Raw genomic sequence first — 25,853 nt, 5'->3', positions numbered from 1 at the left:
GTGTTGATCCTCGTGCCAACTTGTGGCATTGGTAGGACCTTCTTGCTGCAAAACAGTGCACCATGATAACTTTTGCTTCCAACAGCAGGCACCTCTCCGAAGGCAACGCTAGTGGTCACAACGTCATAAGTCCCCAAAACCTGTTCTCTTGGAATTATCCTTGAGGATGGACTAATACCATTTTTCTAAAATATTACATCAGGGAGGGGCAAAGGGATTAAACAAATGCCCCCAACTTCAATCTTTAAAGTTTAGCTATTGACCCAGTAACATACTTCCAGTAACAGTAACCCAGTAACATACACATTTGATTTAACATGTTAGGCTCTGCTCATATTATATTAAGCCCTACCCCTTGGGAGTACATCAAGTGTATATATATAAGGGGCACTAAAAGAAAAAAGTGTCCATTTGTCCTCATTTTTTTTCCAATATGGAATAAAATTGGATAAACTATGGTAACATATAAAAAAATTATACTGCATCATTTAAGTTTTCATTTTCATGAATAGAGCCGATTAACAGCATATCCTACTGTTTATGGGATTCCCGCAGAAAGCAGAGTACACTGATCAGCTATTTATGGCATGTACCAAAGCCCCTCATGAACGTTAAACTAATGTGGGGTGCACACGCCGATATCGATGGGTTCGGTTGGCGACACTCTGATGAGTATAGGGTCAACAGTCAACTGATTGTAGGGGAAGATCATAATTGGGCAGTCCGATTTTGAACTGCCAGTCACTGTGGCCAAAAATGTCTGTTGGTGGATTTCTCTTAGAGAAGGCGGAGTATGGGAGAGATGGGAAAGAAGGTTGTTGGCCAAAAAGTTGACCTATCACTGTGGCCAAAATAAATGTCTGTTGATGGCTTTCTCTTAGAGAAGATGTAGTATTGGAGAAATGGGTGAGAAGGTTACTGGCCAAACAGTTGGCTAGTCACTGGTGCCAAAACTGTCTGTCGGTGGCTTTCTCTTTGAGAAGACAGAGTATAGAAGAGATGCGGAGAAGGTTGTTGGCCAGACAGTTGGCCAGTCACTGAGGCCAAAAATGTCTGTTGGTAGCTTTGTCTTAGAGAAGGCGGAGTATGGGAAAAATGGGAAAGAAGGTTGTTGGCCAAACAGTTGGCCAGTCACTGTGGTCAAAAAATGTCTGTCGGTGGCTTTCTCTTACAGAAGACGCAGTATGGGAGAGATGGGAATAAAGGTTGTTGGCTAAACAGTTGGCCAGTCACTGTGGCCAAAAATTTCTGTTGGTGGCTTTCTCTTAGAGAAGACGGAGTATGGGAGAGATGGGCGAGAATGTTAGCCAAACAGTTGGCCAGTCACTGTGGCCAAAAATGTCTGTCGGTGGCTTTCTCTTAGGGAAGACGGAGTATGGGAGAGATGGGAGAGAAGGTTGTTGGCCAAACAGTTGGCTGAAATATCTAATGTGTATAGGGTGAATATAGTCACTAAATGTAGCAAAGGTGGATAATTGACACGTCTACTCCATTCAAGGTGAGAATAGCCCCAGTCTTGGTGTCCAGAGCCCTATTTTAAGGATCACTTCAGTCCCAGTGGTCTGGCCAACCTTGGTATGTAAGTTACCACTAATTCTATAGATGCGCATTTTATCTGTATATGTTGCACTCATACTTGTACTTTTGGGATCCTCATGTAACATTATCAGCAGTTTCGACACTTGTTAAGGCCAAAATGCAAAAACAATAGTGCCCTCCACCAACCACCGTGCCCTAGGCAGCCGCCTACTCTACCTACCCCTTATCCCGGCTGTGTTTCTATGCGGTGACAGCTACTTAGAATCCATACAATGTATAAGGATGTTGTGTTACTTGTACCAGCAGAGAAAACCAGATCCGGAAGCCTCTCAGCTGTCACTACTACAAAAGATGTTACTTGTATCCGAAGGAGAAAAAAAACAACAAAAAAACCCCTCCGTGCCGAAACCTGCTCGGAGTTGAAAGAAGACCCTGGTTGAGTGAAAATACATCGCTCCATGTGCTCTATTTCATTCGTCGGCATAAACTGCGACTCGGGCTGATTTATTCTAAATAGTTAACCCAGCGGAGGAGCGCCGACATATCACAAATGTAATAAAAAAAAAATACTCTATAGCTTATGCTGGAAAATAAGCGAGATAAAAATGTGTGTAAATTACAACGGCCAAGATTATTCCTCTAAATACTTAATAAAGATAGGAAATATGGGAAAATATGCTCCGGTGGTGACAATGGCCCGAACTGCGGAAGATGATGATGATGAATGGGACAGGAGCAAGTAAGGGTCTGCCTGCCACTTCTTTTGGAGGTGGCGGGAGATGAGTTTATTCATTTTACGCCGAAATATAATAATTATCTGTTAATTGCAACCCTGTCTGGCACTTTGTGCCAACGTACACAATCCTGCAGTTTTGCTCAGTTCCTCTATAATCCACCTATTATGTTGACTAATTAACTTAGCTTGACACTGCACTCTTTCCTCCATTATCAGCTGCTGTCAGCCGCCGGCTCCCGGCAGCGGAGGAGGAGGCGAGGAAGGGGGGGACTACCGGGCTCGTTTGATTGATCACCGATAGATTGACATGCAGATTCATTTAATTAGAATCACCTCACTTGAGATATGAGAGAGAGACCAATAGACTAGGACTAATGGATCAGTTACCTAATGTTTCAGCTGCCAACCCTGGCCTAAAAAAAAAAAGAAAGAATGAAGAAGACTTTGTCGTAGTCTGGCATTCTTCCCAGGTCCCTTTGTAAATCTATCAATGTAGCTGTTCTCTGCCTTGAGTGCCACGTGAAGAAGTGACACGCTTATGAGGTCATCTTGCTGACCCCACGTCTGCTCGCAGGGCCTGGTTTCTCGCCTAATGCCACTCCAGGATCCGTCTTGACATTTTTTACTTTAACCGCTTAAGATGATGATTTAATTTTGTTTCTTTTTGGAAATAGAAAACTGTAAATTTAGGAACTGATAAAATAGACATTGTAAAGCAAAGGGGACAGACCCTGCAGCTGCGTACGAACCATGACTGGCAACCTTATAAAGCAAAGGGGGTAGACCCTGCTGCTGCGCACAAACCATGACTGGCAACCTTATAAAGCAAAGGGGGCAGACACTGCAGCTACGCACAAACCATGACTGGCAACCTCATAAAGCAAAGGGGGCAGACCCTGCCACTGCGCACGAACCATGACTGGCAACCTTATAAAGCAGAGGGGGCAGACACTGCAGCTGCGCATGAACCATGACTGGCAACCTTATAAAGCAAAGGGGGCAGACACTGCAGCTACGCACAAACCATGACTGGCAACCTCATAAAGCAAAGGGGGCAGACCCTGCCGCTGCGCACGAACCATGACTGACAACCTTATAAAGCAGAGGGGGCAGACACTGCAGCTGCGCATGAACCATGACTGGCAACCTTATAAAGCAAAGGGGGGAAAACCCTGCAGCTGCGCACAAACCATGACTGGCAACCTTATAAAGCAAAGGGGGCAGGCCATGCAACTGCACAAGAACCATGACTGGCAACCTTATAAAGCAAAGGGGGCAGACCCTGCAGCTGCGCACAAACCATGACGGGCAACCTTATAAAGCAAAGAGGGCTGACCCTGCAGCTGCTCACGAACCATGACTGGCAACCTTACTGGGGAGGGTCCAGTGCTTTATTTGTCTTCTCTTCCTATTGAAGCCCATTTACTAGAGATGACCCCCCCCAAAAAAAAACCTCACAGGACCTTGGTGCAGTTCTCTAGCCGCTGGACGGGAGCACTTTCTCATATCTGTGGGCAACTAAGGCTCCGTTATTGTCACAGACATCTTCCGATATTAGGAGATTTGTGACAGAAATGGCCCTGATTCTCACTTAGCCTTATGAGACTCTGGTGATTAAATATATTTTCCTTCCTTTGGTGTATTAGGGGTTAATATCAGTTTTGTTGCCAGCAGTCCTGGTCAGGTGTAGCTACTTAGTTGTCACACCCACCACCTTTACGTAGTGGCAATTCCCAACTACCATGGCTATTGATAGACTCGATTCTGTCCTGGCCGCCTAGGTGGAAGGAGCTGCTGGGGTTCTGACCTGAGCCCATCCGTCTGCTGACTTAAAGTCTGGCTGCAGCAGATTAGTTACTCTTTATCTTAATCTATAGTTGGTAACACTCCTGAATTTGCCAGGACTGTCACAAATACTGGAGACATTCCAGATACATATGGGCATGTTCTGGACCGAAAGAGGCAGTTTTTCTGTGAACTCCACCCAGTAGTGGGTGTTCTAGGGCAATCCTTGTGTGAGCCCTACACGTCCCAATTTTACCAAACAAGGTCAGATAGTTAGCAGATGAGAGAGGAAAGGAGGCTTAATACACTGCGCTTCCGTGAAAGATGAGGCTTGAAACAAAGTGACTTTAAGTGATTTTTTTTTTTAATGAGTTTCGGAGCCGTGACTCCTTCTTCAGGATCGCAATACAAACTCCATGCAGCTATAATACCAGGACCCCCAATAGTAACAGTGCTGATCACTGGACCATCATTATGCCAATTATGCCAAAATCCTTTTTTCAGGAGTACTGGACTGAAGGGACAAAGGGCCAATTTATTTTCCTACAAAGGAAGAGGAAAGTGATGAGGAAGCCATCTGACGGTCCGTATGAGTAGGACCCCAATATTATGGCCATAAGACCCTAACTCCTTGGTATTGGACCAAACTTTGTATAAAACTCAACGGTGATCTAGGTTTGTTTCAGTAAAACCATGAAAGTAGGGAACTTGTGGCCATAATAAATCCTATATAATCTTTAAATAAAGAGAGGTATTAAGGGGGTGGAGTATAATTTGTATTCGTGTCATTGCTATAGAGGGTGGAAAGGTTGTCCCCAAACTATGAGGAGCCCAGAACCATGAGGAACCTAGAGCCATGAGAAACCAACAGCCATGAGAGGCCCAGGGCCATGAGAAGCACAGAGCCATGAGGGGCCCAGAGCTATAAAGAGCCCAGATGGTTTCTTATATTTTTATGAAAAGATCAACAATTGGGATTTTTTTGTATAGGGCCCTTCAAGTGCACAACTAATGACGATATAGTTTCCCAATACAAATATGAATATAAAAATGTAACCTTCTTCTCATGAATTCAGAGTTTGTAAATCATATATTATACTTTTTTCAGGGTATATTACCATGTACATCTTTCATGGCCTCCACATGGGCACTTTTATATGGAGGTGTGTAGCGCTCCTGAAGCCATCATTGTGCCATAAGGTTCTGCATCCCCACCAGGATGCATGTCCTACCCCCTTAGGGACCCAGAACCCCAGTGCCGGTAACACCAAAAACCCAGGTAATCCCAGTGTTCCCCAACAATCCCCCATACAATGGTACCGTGCTAGGGTGGAACCATGGATGGCCACCTAGAGGTGGGGCCACTCCAGTCCACTAGTTGACCAGGTGGGAGGGGCAGACTGTGGAGTGTAGTCAGTCAAAGTCTAGAGTTGACAGTAGAGTTGAAAAGGTGGAGTTGAAGTGACTCCCTGACACGGGTTAATGGTGACCTGCTACCCAGGAGAGGTGGTTGCTGGTGGAGTACTCCCAGAACTATGCACCGACGGGGTACAGGACCCTAGGACAGGAAAGAGCTTCAAGCCGACCTGTTAACACCTGCACAGCAAGGGGACCATGAAGGACCTTGCTGACCCTAAAGAATCCGAAGACTGAGTAGCAAAGGGAGAGCCGGGGACAGGACCAGATACTCCATCCCCACAGGATTCATGCTACCGTCAGGCAGACAGAAGTGGACAAACCACAGACTGGGGACCCACAGTGTTCCATACCACGGGGACCCACTTACTAGAGACAGGTGCAGGGGAAGAAGGTACCAGAGAACCAGACTGGCACTGGGACGAAGGGGACCTGGAGGCGAAACCAGCCGGCCTCGGGCAACCAGTTAACACCCAAAAAGTGAGTAAACCAGTTGCACTGAATACCTGTCTGGACTCCTTCTTCCCACGCCCACCGCACCATACACCCTCTGGGCCAAAACCCTACTTGCAGAGGGTCTACCACACTAGCTGCTAATACTACCAGCCCTAGTAGAGACATTTTGCAGCGGCGGCTCCCTACACTTATTCGCAACACCACAAGTGGCGTCACATATTAACTTTATTCACCAATCCCCTGTAAATATCCCCCATTACAAAAAGGGCCCAGGGCACGCAACCGGGTAACGGCCACCACCGTGACATTCCCAATTAGAGACATTGCCCGGAACTGAGTACCCCATATCTCTAGGTGCTACATGTGCACCATTACATCATCTATGTCTTTTATTTCTGAATTGCTAATAAAATGTAAAACGATAAAAACAATCCTGGCGCTGTACAGGTATTTCCTACACTGCACCAAATATAAGCCGATGACATTATTCTGCATCTGCCACGCTGATCACAAGGGGATCTTACCACAATCCCAGCATGCTTTGAGAGAAAGTAGGTTCATGACCTCGCTCACAGATCTGTCAATCAAAATCCTTCCCCTCCTCGCTCTCCCAGATTCTTTGCATGATACGGAGATTCTATCAGACACAGGCGTCATTCAAATCCGGCGGATACAATGTCAAAATGCTCCGCGGTATCTGATTCCAGGAGCGCTGCCTAGGCAGAATGATCGAAAACTCTTGTTCCATCTGTTGTAATGGAAAAGTTGCTTTTGTAAAAGGATGTACTCTTTTATCTCTATCTATGTATCTATCCATCCATCCTCATGGTTGAGTCCAGAGTTGTATATAATGAATAAATGTAAATAGTGCACATCTGCAGACATGCAATGAGAAAGACAGAATTATACCTATTAGAGCAGGGGTGGGAAATACATTTTCCCAAGGGGGCACATAACTGGTGTGGAGGGCTGAACAAAAAGACTGAAATTAAAGGGAATCGAACTGCATGTTTTTGCTATGTAAGTTGAGGAAAGCATGATGTGGGGGTTAATAAGCAAAAAGCAACTGTGCTTCTCTTATCTGTGTGTGCAATTGTTTACTTAAAGAGGACAAACCACCAGGATTTTCCTATATAAACTAAAGCCAGTGCTATACTGGCGCTATCATGCTGCTTCTATACATACCTTTAGTTGTGAGATCGGATGTATACTTTCTGAATTATAGGCAAGTAAAGTTTGTGAAATGCACTGTTATTAGATTGATAGGTGCAACAGAATATCTAATAGGTGGGTCGGTTTTGCTAGTTATTCCCGCCCCTGTCTGCTGCCTGTCCTTCCTCCCTCTGTCCTACCTCCCTCTTTAATAACAGAGACAGGGGGAGGAAGGACAGGCACGCAGACAGGGGCGGAAATAAATAGCAAAACCGGACTCACCTATTTGATATTCTGTAGCTGCTATTGTCGCGGGCGGAGGAGGGGACGCCGCGCTCTCCCACTGCTCGGGTCCGGCTGCCGCGGCTGCTGCGGCCTGCTGCTGCTCGGTGGCTCGAGCGATGGGCCGGATCCCGGGGACTCTAGCGACGCTCCTCGCCCGTGAGTGAAAGGGGATTTGGGTGTGGGGATTGGTTATTGTCCGTGACGCCACCCACGGTTGTGGTGATTTGTTGACACCACCGCTGCTCTGTATGGGGATACCGGGAAGGATGGTATGGAGCAGCCAGTTGTTGTGTTGCCCCTCCGTGGGTAGGGGTTGGTGATCCCGGGGCCCAGTGAAGAGGTGGGTGATGCAGGGCTTGGTGGGGTGCAGGGACGCGGGGGCAGCGCTGTGCCTTGCGGCACTGTGGTACTCACTCAGCCTGAGACGTTGACACAGTTTTCGGTAAAACACACGGCTGGAAAGACGATTCCCACGGACGGCTGCACTTGCTTTCCCCAGTAGGTGACAGTGATGTCCCTTTTCCTGCACCTAATGTTTCTGTGTTGGTAGCGATGGGTTCCCACCGGTAACCCGCTCCCCGGCTTGGATAGGGGCCGGAGGAGCCCTACTTTGCCCGCAGGCGCTGGCCCTGAGAAACTGGTGCCCTGGCGGTGGCGGTGTCTCTCCGTTACGGTCGGACTGTTGCCTTCAATCGGGACTTGGTTGTTTGGAGACAGACGTCCCCTTCACTGACAGATTTGGCAAATTATGGTGACTCCTAGCCTTGCCGGGGTCCGAGAGGCCCCTGCCCTGGTGCTGACTGTTCTTCGTATACTGCTCCAGACCGCCGGGCCACTACCCGTCCACGGTCTTTCCAGCAACCTCCGAGCAGTCACCCCTGCGGACTATCACCGCCGTCTGCTGACCTTGCTGTCACTGTCCGGGCACACAGCCGGACCAACTTCAGGCTTTACAACTGTCACTTTTCTCTCACTACAACTCCACTGTTTACTCCTCCACTCTAGCACTCAGCTAGACTCTGTTCTTCTTCCTGTCCAAACTCTAACTTTGCTCCACACTCAAGCTCTCCCTGAGCTAACTGCCTGGTTCCTCCTGCCTCCAGGGCTGTGAACTCCTCGGTGGGCGGAGCCAACCGCCTGGCCCACCCCCTGGTGTGAACATCAGCCCCTGGAGGAAGGCAACAAGGATTTTGGTAGCCTTGATGTTCCTAACTGGGGTGTAGGGTGTGGTGGTGTGATGTCCTGTGACCCCTGGCTTGCCCAGGGCGTCACATTCCCCCTTAGCAAAATGCAGACCGTCCGCGGGCTGCCCGTCCAACACCTGTTTTATTTTCTGCAAATATATAAAAGGTAAACGGTAACATATAAATCATAACATCATCCCACAACGGGAGGCACATTTCTTAAACGTTGCAAAACGGTTTACGGTTACGGTCTCCGCTCTCTCCCACCCAAGCAACCTGGCCCTGATGCTGCCCCTAAAGCCAAGGCAGCACCCCTTGACCCCAGTCCTGCACCAAGTCACCCGAGCGGGATCTGTCCTTCCCCTCCAGAGGGTAGCCACCGGTTCCTGTGGTGGCTGGGCCCCAGCCTGCTCTGCTGAGGGCCCTCCCTCCAACCTGCCTCTCCGGAGGCGGCAATGCGGAAACGATAACGGTAAAACAACTTATTTACAAGCCACTAACGTTTGTGGTTGCCCTGCAAGTTCACGGGCTTGTCCATGGAAAGTCCTCCATGCCAACTTTTTTTAAACGGTCCCCACAGGGACAACGGTGCCGGCAACGGCCGGTTTTCTCAATCACAGTTAGACAATCAGGTTACTTCTCGGTTTTATCTTCTTTTATCATTTGCAACTTTTTCAAACAAACACACTGACTGGTGGTCCCAACGGGGACTGGACAACGGTGCTCCGCTGCCCTTACTCCGGATATTCAGCTTCATCCGAGGGAGGGGGTGCAGAACTCACTCGGCTCTCCTGGCTGCCCCTCAGTTTGGCATCTAGGGCGAACCATCCCCTCTCTCCACAGTGCCGGGTATACTGCACAATGTCACCCGGCATCAGATTACGGCCGGGGTGCTCCTCGGGCAAGTGGGCATTCACATCCCGCCGGGCTATAAACACTTCGGCCTCCAGGCCCGGTTCGTATATAAACCCATAGCCCCGGCGTACATCAAACCGCCTCACCTGCCCTTCGTACAGCGGGCCCCGGACCCGGAATGTTGCTTGACGGAGGCTTTCTTTTTCTCTAATTGCTCGGGCCACCAGCTCCGCCTTCTTCCTCTCTCTCTCACCGATCTCCAGGCCCAGCGGTACCGGCTCCCTGTCCCAATATATCGCTGCTGCGAGCTCCGGCGCACGGGTCGGGCCCCGCGAGACATTCTGGACGTTGCCCACTGTCAGGGATCTGGGCGGCAAGTCCCGCGGTGTCTTGGCCTTGGGCGCCACCTTGCAGCGACAACCCGGCGCTACCTCAGCCGAGGTGTGGGGGATGGGCACAGGGGCTTTCCGCAGCTGGGCCTCCGGCTCGGAACGGTCCATCAGCTCCGGCTCGGGGACTTCCTCTGGAGACACCTCTGGTGCGGTTTTCGGAGCCTTCCAAGGCAGCACCTCCGGTCGACTACGGGCTCCGGCTGCAGGTCGGCCCGCCTGGGCGGGCATGCTGGGTAGGGCTACCGGTTGCGGTGGTAGCAGGCCTAGTGGCGGGGTCACGGCCTCCGAGACGGGTGGCGAGGGAGGCAGCGGGGGGGGAGGGCTTGGACCGGGTCCCGCAGCCGCGATGACCGACCCTTCAAGGGCATCGGGGCGTGGGTCACTCACCCTCCCTTTCTCCGCTTCCTCCTCGCGTCTCCGCACGGTTGCTATAACGTCCGCCATGTCGGTCTCCCACTCCTCCATGAGGAGCTGCATCTTAACCTGCAGCCGTTGGTAGAGCTGAGCGGTCCGGATCTCCACCCACGCCGCGGTTCCAGGCGCGGGGGCTACGGTGTTGCGGGACGGCATCCAAATGCTGCTGGCGGCTTTTCCCAGGAACAAGATGTCTGCAGAGTCCTGGCGTCCCTGCTTTTATAGCTGTTCTCACATGCAACCAGCCACCATCGCGTCCCCCTTAGCTTCTTTTTGGCCCCTCCTCTATCGGGGCGGGGTTTTGGCCTTCGTGCCTCTGCTACTCGAGAAGACGCTCGAGCGGGAACTTTTCGCGCCAAAGATGGCGACTTCTGAAATTTTTCAGCCGGATACCTCCGGTGGTTACAAGGCGCACCTCTACCCAACGGCAGAGCGGTAAGATCCTGTTCGTGATGCCAAGTTGTCGCGGGCGGAGGAGGGGACGCCGCGCTCTCCCACTGCTCGGGTCCGGCTGCCGCGGCTGCTGCGGCCTGCTGCTGCTCAGTGGCTCGAGCGATGGGCCGGATCCCGGGGACTCTAGCGACGCTCCTCGCCCGTGAGTGAAAGGGGATTTGGGTGTGGGGATTGGTTATTGTCCGTGACGCCACCCACGGTTGTGGTGATTTGTTGACACCACCGCTGCTCTGTATGGGGATCCCAGGAAGGATGGTATGGAGCAGCCAGTTGTTGTGTTGCCCCTCCGTGGGTAGGGTTGGTGATCCCGGGGCCCAGTGAAGAGGTGGGTGATGCAGGGCTTGGTGGGGTGCAGGGATGCGGGGGCAGCGCTGTGCCTTGCGGCACTGTGGTACTCACTCAGCCTGAGACGTTGACACAGTTTTCGGTAAAACACACGGCTGGAAAGACGGTTCCCACGGACGGCTGCACTTGCTTTCCCCAGTAGGTGACGGTGATGTCCCTTTTCCTGCACCTAATGTTTCTGTGTTGGTAGCGATGGGTTCCCACCGGTAACCCGCTCCCCGGCTTGGATATGGGCCGGAGGAGCCCTACTTTGCCCGCAGGCGCTGGCCCTGAGAAACTGGTGCCCTGGCGGTGGCGGTGTCTCTCCGTTACGGTCGGACTGTTGCCTTCAATCGGGACTTGGTTGTTTGGAGACAGACGTCCCCTTCACTGACGGATTTGGCAAATTATGGCGACTCCTAGCCTTGCCGGGGTCCGAGAGGCCCCTGCCCTGGTGCTGACTGTTCTTCGTATACTGCTCCAGACCGCCGGGCCACTACCTGTCCGCGGTCCTTCCAGCAACCTCCGAGCAGTCACCCCTGCGGACTATCACCGCCGTCTGCTAACCTTGCTGTCACTGTCCGGGCACACAGCCGGACCAACTTCAGGCTTTACAACTGTCACTTTTCTCTCACTACAACTCCACTGTTTACTCCTCCACTCTAGCACTCAGCTAGACTCTGTTCTTCTTCCTGTCCAAACTCTAACTTTGCTCCACACTCAAGCTCTCCCTGAGCTAACTGCCTGGTTCCTCCTGCCTCCAGGGCTGTGAACTCCTCGGTGGGCGGAGCCAACCGCCTGGCCCACCCCCTGGTGTGAACATCAGCCCCTGAAGGAAGGCAACAAGGATTTTGGTAGCCTTGATGTTCCTAACTGGGGTGTAGGGTGTGGTGGTGTGATGACCTGTGACCCCTGGCTTGCCCAGGGCGTTACACTATCAATCTAATAACAGTGCATTTCACAAACTTTACTTGTCTATATTTCAGAAACTATACATCCGATCTCACAACTAAAGGTATGTATAGAATCAGCATGATAGCGCAGGTATAGCACTGGCTTTAGTTTATATAAGAAAATCCTGGTAGTTGGTCCTCTTTAAACTAATGGCTTTATTACCCTGTGATTAACATTGCAGGACTAGAAATTCACATGCATAGAAATATAGCACACCCCCACCTGTGATTGACATGTCACTATCAATGCACAATCTCTATTAAGAGCCTGGTGTTGGATCAGCTACATGCTTAAAACTCAATTCTCTGATTATGTCAGAACAGCTGCACCCAGTAACCTACTGTATGTCATACACCATTAGACTAAGGGGTACTTTGCACGTTGCAACATTGCTACTGCGATCTCGTCGGGGTCAAATCGAACATTTGACCCCGCATATCCGGCGCCGGTAATGATGTCGCAATGTGTAAAGCCTAGAAGCACCGATAAACGATCGCAAAAGCGTCATAAATCGGTGATCTGTGCAGTGTCGGTCATTTCCATAATTTTACAGCAGCGACAGGTACGATGTTGTTCCTCGTTCCTGCGGCAGCACACATCGCTGTGTATGAAGCCGCAGGAGCGAGGAACATGTCCTTACCTGCGTCCTGCCTGCAATGAGGAAGGAAGAAGGTGGGCGAGATGTTTACGTCCGGCTCATCTCCGCCCCTCCGCTGCTATTGGCCGCCTGCCGTGTGACGTCGCTGTGACACCGCATGACCCGCCCCCTTAGGAAGGAGGCGGGTCGACGGCCAGAACGACGTCGCAGGGTAGGTAAGTGCATGGGAAGCTGCCGTAGCGATAATGTTCGCTACGGCAGCTATCACAAGATATCGCACGTACAACCGGGGCGGAGACTATCGCGCTCGGCATCGCTAGAATCTCCTTGCCTACATTATGTTGCTGTCAGATGAGATAGAAAACAAAACCTGCTGACAGATTCCTTTTAGTTCTGCTCAATATTAATATTACCATATTAATTATTATTATATATTAATATTAATTGTATCTCTTAATATTGACCAGAATAATGTATGCAACATCCCCCTATATATAGTATGAGCCCAAACATAGCTCCTTGCATAAATGATGAGCCCTCTTACAGCACACAGCTCCCTATATACAGTATGAGCCCTCACTCAGACCCCCTATATACACTGAGCCCTCACACAGCCCCCTATATACAGTATGAGCCCCCACACAGCCCTCTATACAGTATAAGCCCTCACACAGCCCCCTATATACAGTATGAGCCCCCACACAGCCCTCTATACAGTATAAGCCCTCACATAGCCCCCCTATTTACAGTATCTTCCTGTTTCTCCCTCTTAAATATCCATCATATCTGTGAACTATCTCTATATCTTTTATAACTTTCTATCTAAATAATAAATATAATACATCGCTAGCGATCGCACCCGCCCCCATCGTTTGTGCATCACGGGCAAATCGCTGACCGTGGCGAACAATACCGCTTGGACGCGTCACACGTACTTACCTTCCTAACGACGTCGCTGTGGCCGGCGAACAATCTCTTTTCTAAGGCGGGGGTTCATGCGGCGTCACAGCGACGTCACACAGCGGCCCGCCAATAGAAGCGGAGGGGCGGAGAGCAGCCGCATGAAAGTCACGCCCACCTTATTGACAGAGGACGCAGGTACGTTGTTGTTCGTCGTTCCCGGGGTGTCACACGTAGCGATGTGTGCTGCCTCAGGAACGATGAACAACCTGCGTCCAGAATGAGCAACGATATTTGGGAAATGAACGACGTGTCAACGATCAACGATTTTTGTAAGTATTCGGATCGTTAGTGGTCGCCCGTAAGTGTCACACGCAACGACGTCGCTAACGAGGCCGGATTTGCGTCATGAATTCCGTGACCCCAACGATATCTTGTTAGCGATGTGGTTGCGTGTAACGGGGCCTTTATTCTTACAGATCTGTGATAACCACGTGACTGCGAGCTACAAACAAGTTGCACGAATATTCTTGCAGTTCTGCGACACATGTAAACCCTGCATTATATTTGTAGGCTGCAACAAGTGCATGATTAGTAGGGATGATCGCATACCACAAATATCTGACTTCACAAATATTCGCCGAATAGGTCGCCGCTATTCGCGAATATTCGATGCGCAATGTAAGTCTATGGGAAACCCGAATAACAATTATTCGGGCTTCCCATAGATTTACATTGCGCATCGAATATTTGCATAGCGGCGACCTATTCGTCGGATATTCGCAAAGTCGGATATTTGTGGTCTTCGATCATCCCTAATGATGAGATTTGCATATTTATACATGCTGCGACATCGCTAACGATATATCGTCGAGGTCACGGTGTTTGTGACGCACATCTGGCGTCGTTAGCGACATCGCAGCGTGTGAGAGCTAGGAGCGACGATCAACGATCGCAAAAACGGCAAAAATCATTGATCGTTGACACGACGCTCCTAATCATAATGTTGTTGGTGTCTCATTCCGCAGGTTGTTCGTCGTTCCTGCGGCAGCACACATCGCTATGTGTGACACCGCAGGAACGACGAACATCATCCTACCTGCGTCCACCGGAAAGGAGGAAGGAAGGAGGTGGGCAGCATGTTCCAGCCGCTCATCTCTGCCCCTCCTCTTCTATTGGGTGGCCGTTTGGTGACGTCGCTGTGATGCCGAACGCACCTCCCCCTTGAAGGAGGGATTGTTCGGCGGCCACAGCGACATCGCTGAACAGCTATGTGCGTGTGACACTGCCGTAGCGATATTGTTCGCTACGGCAGCGATCACCACATGTCGCACGAACGACGGGTGTGGGTGCTATCGCTAGCAATTGCTAGCGATGTCGCAGCATGTAAAGCACCCTTAAGAGAAGACAGTTGAGTGAGACTTCAAAGCAGTGACAAAAAAACAAGACATTCAGAAACGTGCTGCAGTTGCAATCATTCCTATGCGACATTGCAATACAACACCAATCTCAATGTAGCCATAGCGAAAATCAGGATCTGCCACCATTCTTGTTTTTAGGAGACTATTTTGCAAAACAGATCATTTTGTAATATTGTCCTATCAAAGTTCGTTTAGAATATCCTACATAGTTTGGTATCGTCAGCAAAGACTGAGGCGGGCTTTGCACGTTGCGACTTCGCAAGCCGATGCTGCGATGTCGCACGCGATAGTCCCAGCCCCTGTCGCAGGTACGATATCTTGTGATAGCTGGCGTAGCGATAATTATCGCTACGCCAGCTTCACATGCACTCACTTGCCCTGCGACCATCGCTCTGGCCGGCGACCCGCCTCCTTCCTAAGGGGGCGGGTCGTGCGGCGTCACAGCGATGTCACACGGCAGGTGGCCAATGGCGGCGGAGGGGCGGAGATGAGCGGGATGTAAACATCTTGCCCACCTCCTTCCTTCCGTATAGCCGCTGGCGGCAGGTAAGGAGATGTTCCTCGCTCCTGCGGCTTCATACACAGCGATGTGTGCTGCCGCAGGAACGAGGAACTACGTCGTACCTGTTGCGGCACCGGCATTATGGAAATGTCGGAGCCCGCACCGATGATACCTTTTGCGCTCGTTCAGCGTATCATCTAGGATTTACACACTACGACATCGCAAGTGACGCCGGATGTGCGTCACTTTCGATTTGACCCCACCGACATCGCACCTGCGATGTCGTAGTGTGCAAAGCTGCCCTGACACTTTACTATCAATCCCCTCCACAAGGTCATTAATAAAGTGATTAAAATGAATTGGTCCTAGCACAGATCCCTGCGGCACCCCACTGCTGACTACGGCCCGTTCATTTAACCCTCCATTCTTAAAATAAGTAATATAAGACGAAACATGTGCGCAGCCTGAAGAAGAAGCAGTCATTCCCGTGGAACTCAATCTTCCAGGAATCCATTCTTTTGACCTGGAGCCTTTACAATAGTTGACTTGACTACTTTAGGACCCAAACCTAAATTGCACTGTGTGAAAATGGCCTAACAAAATGAGAGCGCTCTTTCTCCGCAGTGTTTTTGGCAGTGAAAACAGTAAGTTTCCTGTGTGGGCTGCGATGTGGCAAAAGAAAAACTACTTTTACATCAGCAAATTTCCACACAAAAAAAAGACATAATTCCTGGTTTGTTCTCACGCTCTCTCTTCAAATAGTATTTGGAAATGAAAAAATAATTTGAAGCTGGAGCGCAGAACGGCCCGGCGGACAGATGGTTATATTTACCGCGAGGACGCATGGTGCTGTGTCAGTGTTTACAATTATTTGCTGTAGTGCCAGCCTGTTGTTTTCAGATAAAGCGGGACGGCTGTTTAGGAATCCCCCGCAGAATGTTCGCAAGGTTCTGATAGTTATGTAACACTGAAGTCTGTTACAGATTTGCGGCCAAAATTTGCTGTGGGAATTTGACGCCGTCAAGAGCTTTAAGAGCTTGTCGGCATCATTACCGGATTAGGGGGCACAGTACTTGCTCCGGGTGCAGGCATCCCACACTGTGCCATGGAGCGATAGAGGGTGCAAGGTTAAGGGTGGCTTTACACGCTACGATATTTGTCCCGATATCGCTAGCATGCGACCCGCCCCCATCGTTTGGGCACGACGGGCATATTGCTGCCCGTCGCGCACAAAATCGCGCACCCCCGTCACACGTACTTACCTGCCCTGCAAAGTCGCTGTGACCGGCGTACCGCCTCCTTTCTAAGAGGGCGGTCCGTTCGGCGTCACAGCGACGTCACTAAGCGGCCGCCCAATCAAAGCAGAGGGGCGGAGATGAGCGGGACCAACATCCCGCCCATCTCCTTCCTTCCATATTGTGGCCGGCGGCAGGTAAGATGAGGTTCCTCGTTCCTGCGGTGTCACACGTAGCGATGTGTGCTGCCGCAGGGACGAGGATCAACTTCACGACAGCAGCGATAATTGGGAGAGGACCCCCATGTCAACGAGGAGCGATTTTGGCCGTTTTTGCAACGATCCAAAATCGCTTCTAGGAGTCACACACAACGAGATCGCTACAGCGGCCGGATGTGCGTCACAAAATCCGTGACCCCAACGAGATCGCTGTAGCGAAATCATAGCATGTAAAGCCAGCTTAACAGTCCCATCCAGAAGAGTCTCCGGATCCAAGTGGGGACCCAGTTACCAATTTTGCATTGGGACTCACGAGCTTCAGGTTCATCCTCTAGTTTAAAGGGCATCCAAACCATAAAGGTTACTCATGCAGCTATTTTAGGTCCCAGCTGAAAATACAACCTGATTCAATTCAGCCATGTATGTGTGGCGCCCCTGAGGCTTCCGTTGCCACAGGAACATTGCACCCCATCCAGCGGTGTGATGTCCCATCCTGGGTAAGGAAAGGAGTGAACGCCGGTACTCAGGCAAATCTACACTACACCCATTGTTAAGTACACACTGGGACCAGTGACAGTGGCAGCAACCCTCCCATGCTGCATGCTGGGAGGGGCCGTAAGACCCATCCCTGCTCCTATAGGGTAGATCATAGCAATTGGGGAGGTGGGAGGAGCCACCTGAGGGTAGAGGGAGAAGGTAAGGTCTAGTGGAGAGAGTTGGAGGAGAGAGAGTCTGCGGGAGGCAGAGAAGGGAGCTGATGATAGAGCTCTAGTCAGACAGGAGCAAGGAAAGAAAGAGACACTTCCTGGTGAAGACCATGGGACTCAGAGGGTCCAGGTGACACCAAGCAGAGAAAAGAAGGGAATCCAGGGCCGCTGCAAGGCTTACGAGCGCAGGGCCTGTTCCACAAAGTCATCCGGTGGAGGGATCAAGCTGCAAACAGGGGACAGTCCCTAGAAACCGAAGGAGTGAAAAATCATCTCCAACAGTAAAAACCGAGGCCCAGGGAAAGTTGCAAACTCCCCGGGCCACAGCCCACAGCAGAACCTTCAGAAAGGGGGTAAATAACCGAGAGGCGAGCCCCCGGCCCGGAGGCTGTAGTGGAGGCCGAGCCAGGCTCATCCAACAAGGGCAAGGCTTAAGGAGACAGCTGAAGACAGAGATACTTTAGAAGGGGTGCACCGGCTTTCATTCCAGGATCTACCCAGGATTGGCGGAGGTCCCTGACGGTGGGTTCCAGCCACCCAAAGGCACCAGTGTGCTAAAGCCCAGGAAATGTGAGTAAAGACCTTGGAATTGCACCCTCTGGTGTTGTCTCAGTTATTATCGCCTGCATAGACTTCCATCACACCATAGACTCTTACAAACATCAACTGTGCCCCGGGGTACCGCTCCACCTGTGGGGAGCAGGACCATCCAAGCTGCCATTCCATCAGCCCCGGAGGCCTCATACAGCAGCGGCGGCTTAATAGCCGCAAACCACAGGTGGCGTCACGACAAATATAAACTTTATTCACCCCCAACACTGAAGCCATATTAATTGACACCCACCAGGGCCACGGAGTTGGGCCCCGCCACCACTGACGACCCCCGAACTAGTCCGGCCCGGCACCGGGTGTCCCATAGCCCTGGGGTGGGCGAGTCATATGTTTTACTCTCAAATGCGCTCGGGTGACTAGTCCTAGACCTCAACCCCATCCTTCACCTTTGGGATGACTTAGAATGGAGGTTGTGAACCCAGCCTCTCCTCCAACGTCAGTGTCTGCCCTCACAAAAGCTCTTCTGAATGAAGATGAAATTTTCCCACAGACACCTCCAAAGTCTGGTAGGAAGTCCATGCCACTTGGATGACTAGTCCTAAACTTCAACTCCAACTAACACCATTAGAATGAACTAGAATGGAGATTGGTTGTGAACCTGGCATCTGATCCAACATCGGTATCTAACCTCATAAATGCTCTTCTGGATGAAGAGGAAAAAATTCCCACAGACACCTCCAAAGTCTAGTAGGAAGTCCATGCCACTTGCATGACTAGTCCTAAACTTCAGCCCCAACTAACACCATTAGGATGAACTAGAATGGAGATTGTGAGCCCGGCCTCTGATCCAACATCAGTATCTGACCTCATAAATGCTCTTCTGGATGAGCTGGATAAAATACCCACAGACACCTCAAAAATCCTGTAGAAAGTCAATGCTGCTCATTTGACTAGTCCTAGAATTCAACCCCATACATCACCTTTTAGGATGAACTAAAATGAAGATTGGGAGCCCAACCCTCTTCCCAACATAAAAGTGTCTGACCTAACAAATGGATGAAGGGGAAAAAATAACCACAGATATCTACAAAATCTTGTAGAAAGTCCATGGTACTTGGTAACTAGTCCTAAACCTCAACCCCATCTAACACCTTTGGGATGAATTAAAATGGACATTGGGAGCTCAGCCTCTCCCCAACAGAAGATTCTAGCCACACAAATGCTCTTCTGGATGAAGGGCAAAAAATTCCCACAGACACCTCCAAAATCTTGTAGAAAGTCCATGCCACTCGGATGACTAGTTCTACACCTCAACCCTATCCATCACCCTTGGGATGAACTAAAATAGAGATTGGGAGCAAGGCTGCTCCTCCAACATCAATATTTGACCTCATAAATGCTCTTCTGGATAAAGGGGCAAAGGTTCACACAGACACCTCCAAAGTCTTGTAGAAAGTGTATGACACTTGGGTGACTAGTTCTAAACCTCAACCCCATCTTTCTAAACCTCAACCCCATCTAACACCTTTGGGATGAACTAAAATGGGACTTGTGAGCCTGACCTCTCCCCAACAGAAGATCCTGACTACACAAATGCTTATCTGGATGAAGGGGCAAAAATTCCCAGAGACCTCCAAAGTCTTGGAGAAAGTCCATGCCACTTGGGTGACTAGTTCTACACCTCAACCCCATCAATCACCCTTGGGATGAACTAAAATAGAGATTGGGAGCCCGGCTGCTCCTCCAATATCAATATTTGACCTCATAAATGCTCTTCTGGATGAAGGGGCAAAAGTTCCCACACATACCTTTAAAGTCTTGTAGAAAGTCCATGTCATGTGGGTGACTAGTTCTAAACCTCAAACCCATCTAACACCTTTGGGATTACCTACAATGGAGATTGTGAGCCCTACCCTACTCCAACGTCAGTGTCTGACCACACAAATGCTCTTCTAGATAAATGGACTAAACCCCCACAGATATATCTTGAAAAAATGAAGAGTGGAAGCTGTTATATCTAAAATCCTCTGAAGGTTTATTATGTTGATGCCCCGATACTTTCTTCATCCCATAGCTGGAAGGGTATAGTCTCAGTATTGGCTGCGGAGTATTCGCACTCATGCCAGCCATGTTGCCATTGTATAGACAATGATAAATCACCGGCGTGCCGCAGCGTGACATGTAGCGATATGATCTCACTTTGTGTTAGCTAACACCTTGTAATAAACAGGTCATTAGCCTTATGATCAGATAGACATCAGGCTCCTTCCTCGCCATGGAAATGATGAAGACAGCGACAAGACTTGTGCCGCTCTCTGCATTGGCTGCAGCCTTCTAAATCATTTATTATGGAATTATCTGGGACTGCTGACTTAATGGCGCTTGCCTATGAAGCTGAGAGTACTTCCTGAGCATGGGAGAACGTGATTAATTCCGGGAAAAAAAAAAATGCAAAGGTCACCCTAATTGACATGACCTACGTAATTAAGCAATCTCTGTTTACACGTTGCGAGACGGCACTGCTATGAAGATGGCACTCCTGACAGAATGTCGTTACAGGTCCAGAGATCAGGAGCCTCCTGCATGTTGCTGCCACTCACCTACACAGATCTCTGCCCGCGGAGAACACTCTCGGCCCGGCATCCTCTGAGACATGGCTCATGACTGGAGAATGCCAGCAGGGTGACACGGATCTAATAACAATAGCCATTTACTTGTAATTATACAGGTACGCCAGCGCCGTGATAGTAATCTAGATTAAAAGCCAGAGCATGCTTCTAATATAGAATAACATTAATCATGGCTTGAAACAGACAGACCACCTTTTCATACTGACAACCTTAGACTAATAAGACTGGCGCTACCCCGAGACCTCATTCCCCCGCCTCCGTTCTGCCGCGAGAGTGCAATCGGGTAATGAACAATTAACAGTGCATCAGGCTTCAAGCCCTGGAGGTAATATAAATACAACATCTCATTTCGATGGTCCAGGAACCTATAAAGTAGTAAAATTCCTTTACGCTGGCAATAAACAATAAGGCATCTTCTGAAAATAGGCAAAATTTCTTCAAAAATTCTTGGAAAGTAGGTTTCGCAATGGTCTGATCATGACCATTGATGACGCTAAGAATGGAGGTCAAGACTGAAAGGAACATAACAGTTTCTACTTTTGACCCAAGTGGACAAACCCACTGAGCCAGGATTTCATAACTGCCCCCCAGAAGCCATGCTATAACAAGAAATAGATGAGATCTAGCTATTGTAACGGGGTATGTTATGATGGGACAGATGACCCTAGGCTGGCCCTCAGACTAGAGTCCCTGTGCTGTCCCTTTTCTCGGAAATAAATTTGATGGTAAACAGGTCTGAGCCCTCAGCGTGACCCTAACTCCTGTATGAGCCATGATCTTACTCCCGCTCTCCCACACCCTTGGGGCGGACTGGAAAACATAAAGACAAAACCCTACAAAATGACACGGACAACACACAGCACTCAAAACACAAAACAGAGACAGTACATATAATGGGAAACAACGGAAAAGGGGGGGAAATAACGCACAACAGGGGAACGCTCACACCACTCAAAAGCGCAACACAGATCACCATAAACGGGAAAATCACCAAGTTCGGGAAAATCACCAAGTTCGGGAACTAAAGCTAAAGCGATCATCAGCATCAGCATATACAGGCAGGAAGCCGAATGTGTTATTAAAAAAACGCATGTAATCCGCACCAAAGAATGTCAATAGTAGGACGATTGAAAAAAAAAAAAAACAGCTTAATTTAAGGCATGACACACCAAACAGAGACAAAAAAAATGCAGGGTCAAAAATGCACACAAGAACACAATAAAAAAAAAATTCAAATAAACTGAGGTGCAGAAAAAAACTCAACAGACATGGGAACAATGCCTTAAACTGATAGAACGCCTGTGAGACTATGCTCTTGGCATGGTCTAACAGGCCACAGGAGCCAGATAACTTGGAGATTGTCATGGCACTTCGCGGGGGTCCCGACTGGGTGGGAGAGGGAGTTTCCTCCTTCTCCCAGCCTCCTAAATGCTGTGATCGCTAATGATCATGAAATGTTTGAGGATAACCAGCCAGCGGCTGTGAAAGGCGGAGCCAATTAATAATAACTTAAGCCAATTTGCTGGAGGCGATCGCATGGGCACAGCCCCTGTGCTCACACGATGACCAGATACGTCCTTTTGTGGCAACACACTGTACAGGTACATCCAATGTTGGTAACGGGTTAAACAGGGAATTATTTAAAAGCTGTACAACAAGGGGTACATAGAATGCGGATAACCTTTAATTACCAGTAATGGTGCATATCCTTATTGCATTCTTATAGAAATACCACATGCGTTGATGACGTCCCTAGGCCCCTATGAGTTCCTCGTTAAGAACAGATTCCTCTTTGTAGAGGACGTCTTTCAGTGTACTCTGTAGTAATGACACGTGGTAATGGAGTCAGTAGGACCCCTCACTTATTTTCCACTCTCTAAACCTTTTACATTTAAACACTGAATAGGTTGTGAAATGAGGCCAAATTACGAGCCGTTCGCATGTACGAGGAAGGTGGAATGGATTTTAAATGGACTTCAGATGATGTCATGCCCATTTAGACTCCCAGCACCTGCTTTGATCTCCGGTAAATTAAAATATTACATTTTTGTTGTAGTTTGCAATTTAATTAACTGCACTAATTGAATTTTCCTAAGTGGCTGAATATGTAGGGGAAAGTCATCAATGTGTTATGGCGAGGTCCATTAGGAAAGGTGGAATAAATCCTAATAAAATAATCCAGTATAACACATATATTAGGGTTTTTTTTATAGGCCATTAATTATTTTTTACTATATTACTTTTTCCATTGGTCTGCTTTCCAACCAGATCGTTCCTACCTTACCATTAATGGGTAATTTTTTTTTTACCTGGTGTAAATGCTGCCGTTCTCCTGAATCCGGCGTTGCTTTTCATTTATTTCTGCTCCTCTCCGTTCCTGAGATTTGACCCTCTTTTCCCTGTATATAGTTCTAGTCTTTTTATCTTACTGGGCGTGGCCTTGAAGAACACTCCCATAGGGAAGAGTTGAAGGCCCCGCCCACAAGACTAGATTTTTATACAGGCCATATCTCAGGAATGGAAAGGAGCAAAAATACATAAATAATATCGTCGGAATCAGGAGAACAGTGGCATTTACACAAGGTAAGAACATTTCATATTTATGACAAATGGCAGATCCCCTTTAAGTTGGAGAAGAAAACCATAGAGAAGCCAGGTGAACCTCTGTACTTTACCATGAGCTAAAGCCACTTCATTCTATAAAATGTTGAAGGGTGTCACACACAAAGTAGGAGATGTCCATTTATAACATGTGACACGCAATTAGACAAATGGGCATCTGACACACTACCAAAAAAACAACACAAAAAAGAGAACACCGGGGTCATAATACAACGGAGGTCCCTTCCGCTAGGAAGAGGGGTGAGGGGGCACCTACTGAACTCACATAAAGATGACTCCTAAGCGTCCTTATACAGGTTCTTTCAACCTGTCAGCAAACAGGATACCTTGGACCCTCAGCTGGCCCTAAACTCACCCTGCCTAGTGAGTAGGCCGACGAGTACACTAGACTCACCACTAAACTAATAAACATGGAGGGAAAGGAAAGATAGATGGGGGAATAAACAGAAGGATACAGAACACCAAATTTCTCCATAGTAGACAGACTTTAAAGTAGCAGATGGATGGGCACAGGACAATTCCTCAGCAGTTCCTTCCACCAGGCTGGCCAGAGTAGAAATAAATTCTAACAGCAGCAAGGTCTGCTGGGAAAGCTCCGGTATTTAACCTAAATGGGCGTGGGCCCAAAGCAGCTACAGTTGACCTGCCCTGCTTAGAGGTGCTGGCAACAAAACATAAAATTAACTCATGACACGCCAAAAGAGTCAAGATGGAGATGGGAGGCTCCAGTCCTAAGGCTGTTACTGGTCTCAAAACAGCAGGGAGACGACCGTGACAAGGTGTCTCAGATGTCAGACCCTGACTAAGAAGACATTTATGGCATATAATATCAACATTATATTAGTGTTAGTCATTGGTGTACCATTAAATGGGTTGTCCCATCAGATTCTTGCCACAGACCAGAATTTTGGAATCCATGGTGGCCAGCTGAAAATGTCCATTACATGGTGCCCATTCCAATAAAGGAATGACTATGAAATACAAGGTCTCACCAAGGCCGTGAGAGTAGGAGCTACACTGTCACTCGGGATAATCTATCTGTATATTCTCTTTTGCATCCTCCCCTGCCCAGGAAATGTGGTATGATCACACCATGTCCCTGTACGGTCAGACACGGACATTACACAGTACACAGCAGAGACACATATATAAGATTATCTCAGCACAGGAACATTTTTTTACATCACATCCAATTGTGGAATTTATTATTATTCCAAGATCTATTGATTAAAATGAACTTTAAAATTATTTTTGCTCGTGGGAAATCCCCTTTAAGGTTTATGTGGACACTGTATAACAGTACACTATATGATATGCATTATCCAACATAAAGCTGATCTTTAAGAAATCCATTTCTACACCCCTTAAACAGCAAAACATCGTATATTTTATTACAAAATGATTGACAACGTCCCTTCTATAAGTAAAATAATGACAAATAGGTAAAAAAAAAGCATATAAATTATTAAAAAATATATATTTTATTTACCTGGAATCTGCGCATATCTCTCGGGTTTCCGGCATTCTTCAGACAATTTTGGTTACACTTTAGAAAGAATTTTAGGAAGAATCTATAAATGGGGAAAAAAAGAGAAAGATAAGATTTTTTTTCCTTAATGTCAGCCATGAATAATTAAAAAAAAACAACAAAAAACTAAACATAAAACAACCAGCAAAACTCTTCCATCCATGCTAACATGCACGACTGTGTTCTCTGCGAAGAACATCTAATTTATCAGTACAGGCTCAGTGAATCCCAAATTATTAAGTCTTTGACGAAAAACATAAATTCACAAGTAACTGAGAAAAATTATAAAAAATAAATAAAAAAAATAAAAAAAGTTTTTGGAAAAACATTAAAATCTATAAATATTAATAAACATTTGATTTACTAATAACTCTTGTCGATATAAAGTGGATTATAGCAGATTACTGCGGCAGGTGCCTTAAAAGAATGGTGACAATTAGAGGATAGTGACAAGACAAGTAACCATCGCTGCCAAAAACCAAGGAACACGAGAAAGGCTGGCATCCTCGCCAAAGAAACCCGTCTGCAGGGAGGATATCGTACGCGCCGGCATGGTGGCATTGCTGTCAGCGCTCGCTCATTCACAGCCCAACACATAAAGTGCACCGACACCAGATACTCAATATATCCACAGGGTGAGGTGAGGATTGTTGGCAGAAATCTGCAGCCGCGTCCCCCTCCTATAGCTGAACTGTCAGCAGAACGTCCCCATCACATAGAGACGTCTCTGGCTGCCATAATAAAACATTACACAAGTGCCTTTTTTAAGCGATATTTTGAACTGTAGCACATATATATAGTACAGACCGAAAGTTTGGACACACCTTCTCATCTCTAGAACAACTGTTAAGAGGAGACTTTGTGCGGCAGGCCTTCATGGTAAAATAGCTGCTAGGAAACCACTGCTAAGGACAGCCAACAAGCAGAAGAGACTTGTTTGGGCTAAAGAACACAAGGAATGGACATTAGACCAGTGGAAATCTGTGCTTTGGTCT

At 48.4% G+C, this 25,853-nt stretch overlaps 1 protein-coding gene across 1 annotated transcript in view; it reads right to left on the bottom strand.

Annotated features, from left to right (window-relative positions):
- The window catches only part of EBF1 (EBF transcription factor 1), a 610,041-nt gene that overhangs the window by 139,468 nt on the left and 444,720 nt on the right, over positions 1–25,853 (bottom strand). Inside the window, exon 7 of the mRNA XM_075344289.1 lies at positions 24,820–24,901. Within this exon, the coding sequence (XP_075200404.1) occupies positions 24,820–24,901 (82 nt within the window). The remainder of the gene's footprint in view (positions 1–24,819; positions 24,902–25,853) is intronic.

This window comes from Anomaloglossus baeobatrachus, chromosome 4, assembly GCF_048569485.1.
Source record: "Anomaloglossus baeobatrachus isolate aAnoBae1 chromosome 4, aAnoBae1.hap1, whole genome shotgun sequence".
Lineage (NCBI taxonomy): Eukaryota > Metazoa > Chordata > Amphibia > Anura > Aromobatidae > Anomaloglossus > Anomaloglossus baeobatrachus.
This window is presented reverse-complemented; position numbering and strand designations above follow the sequence as displayed.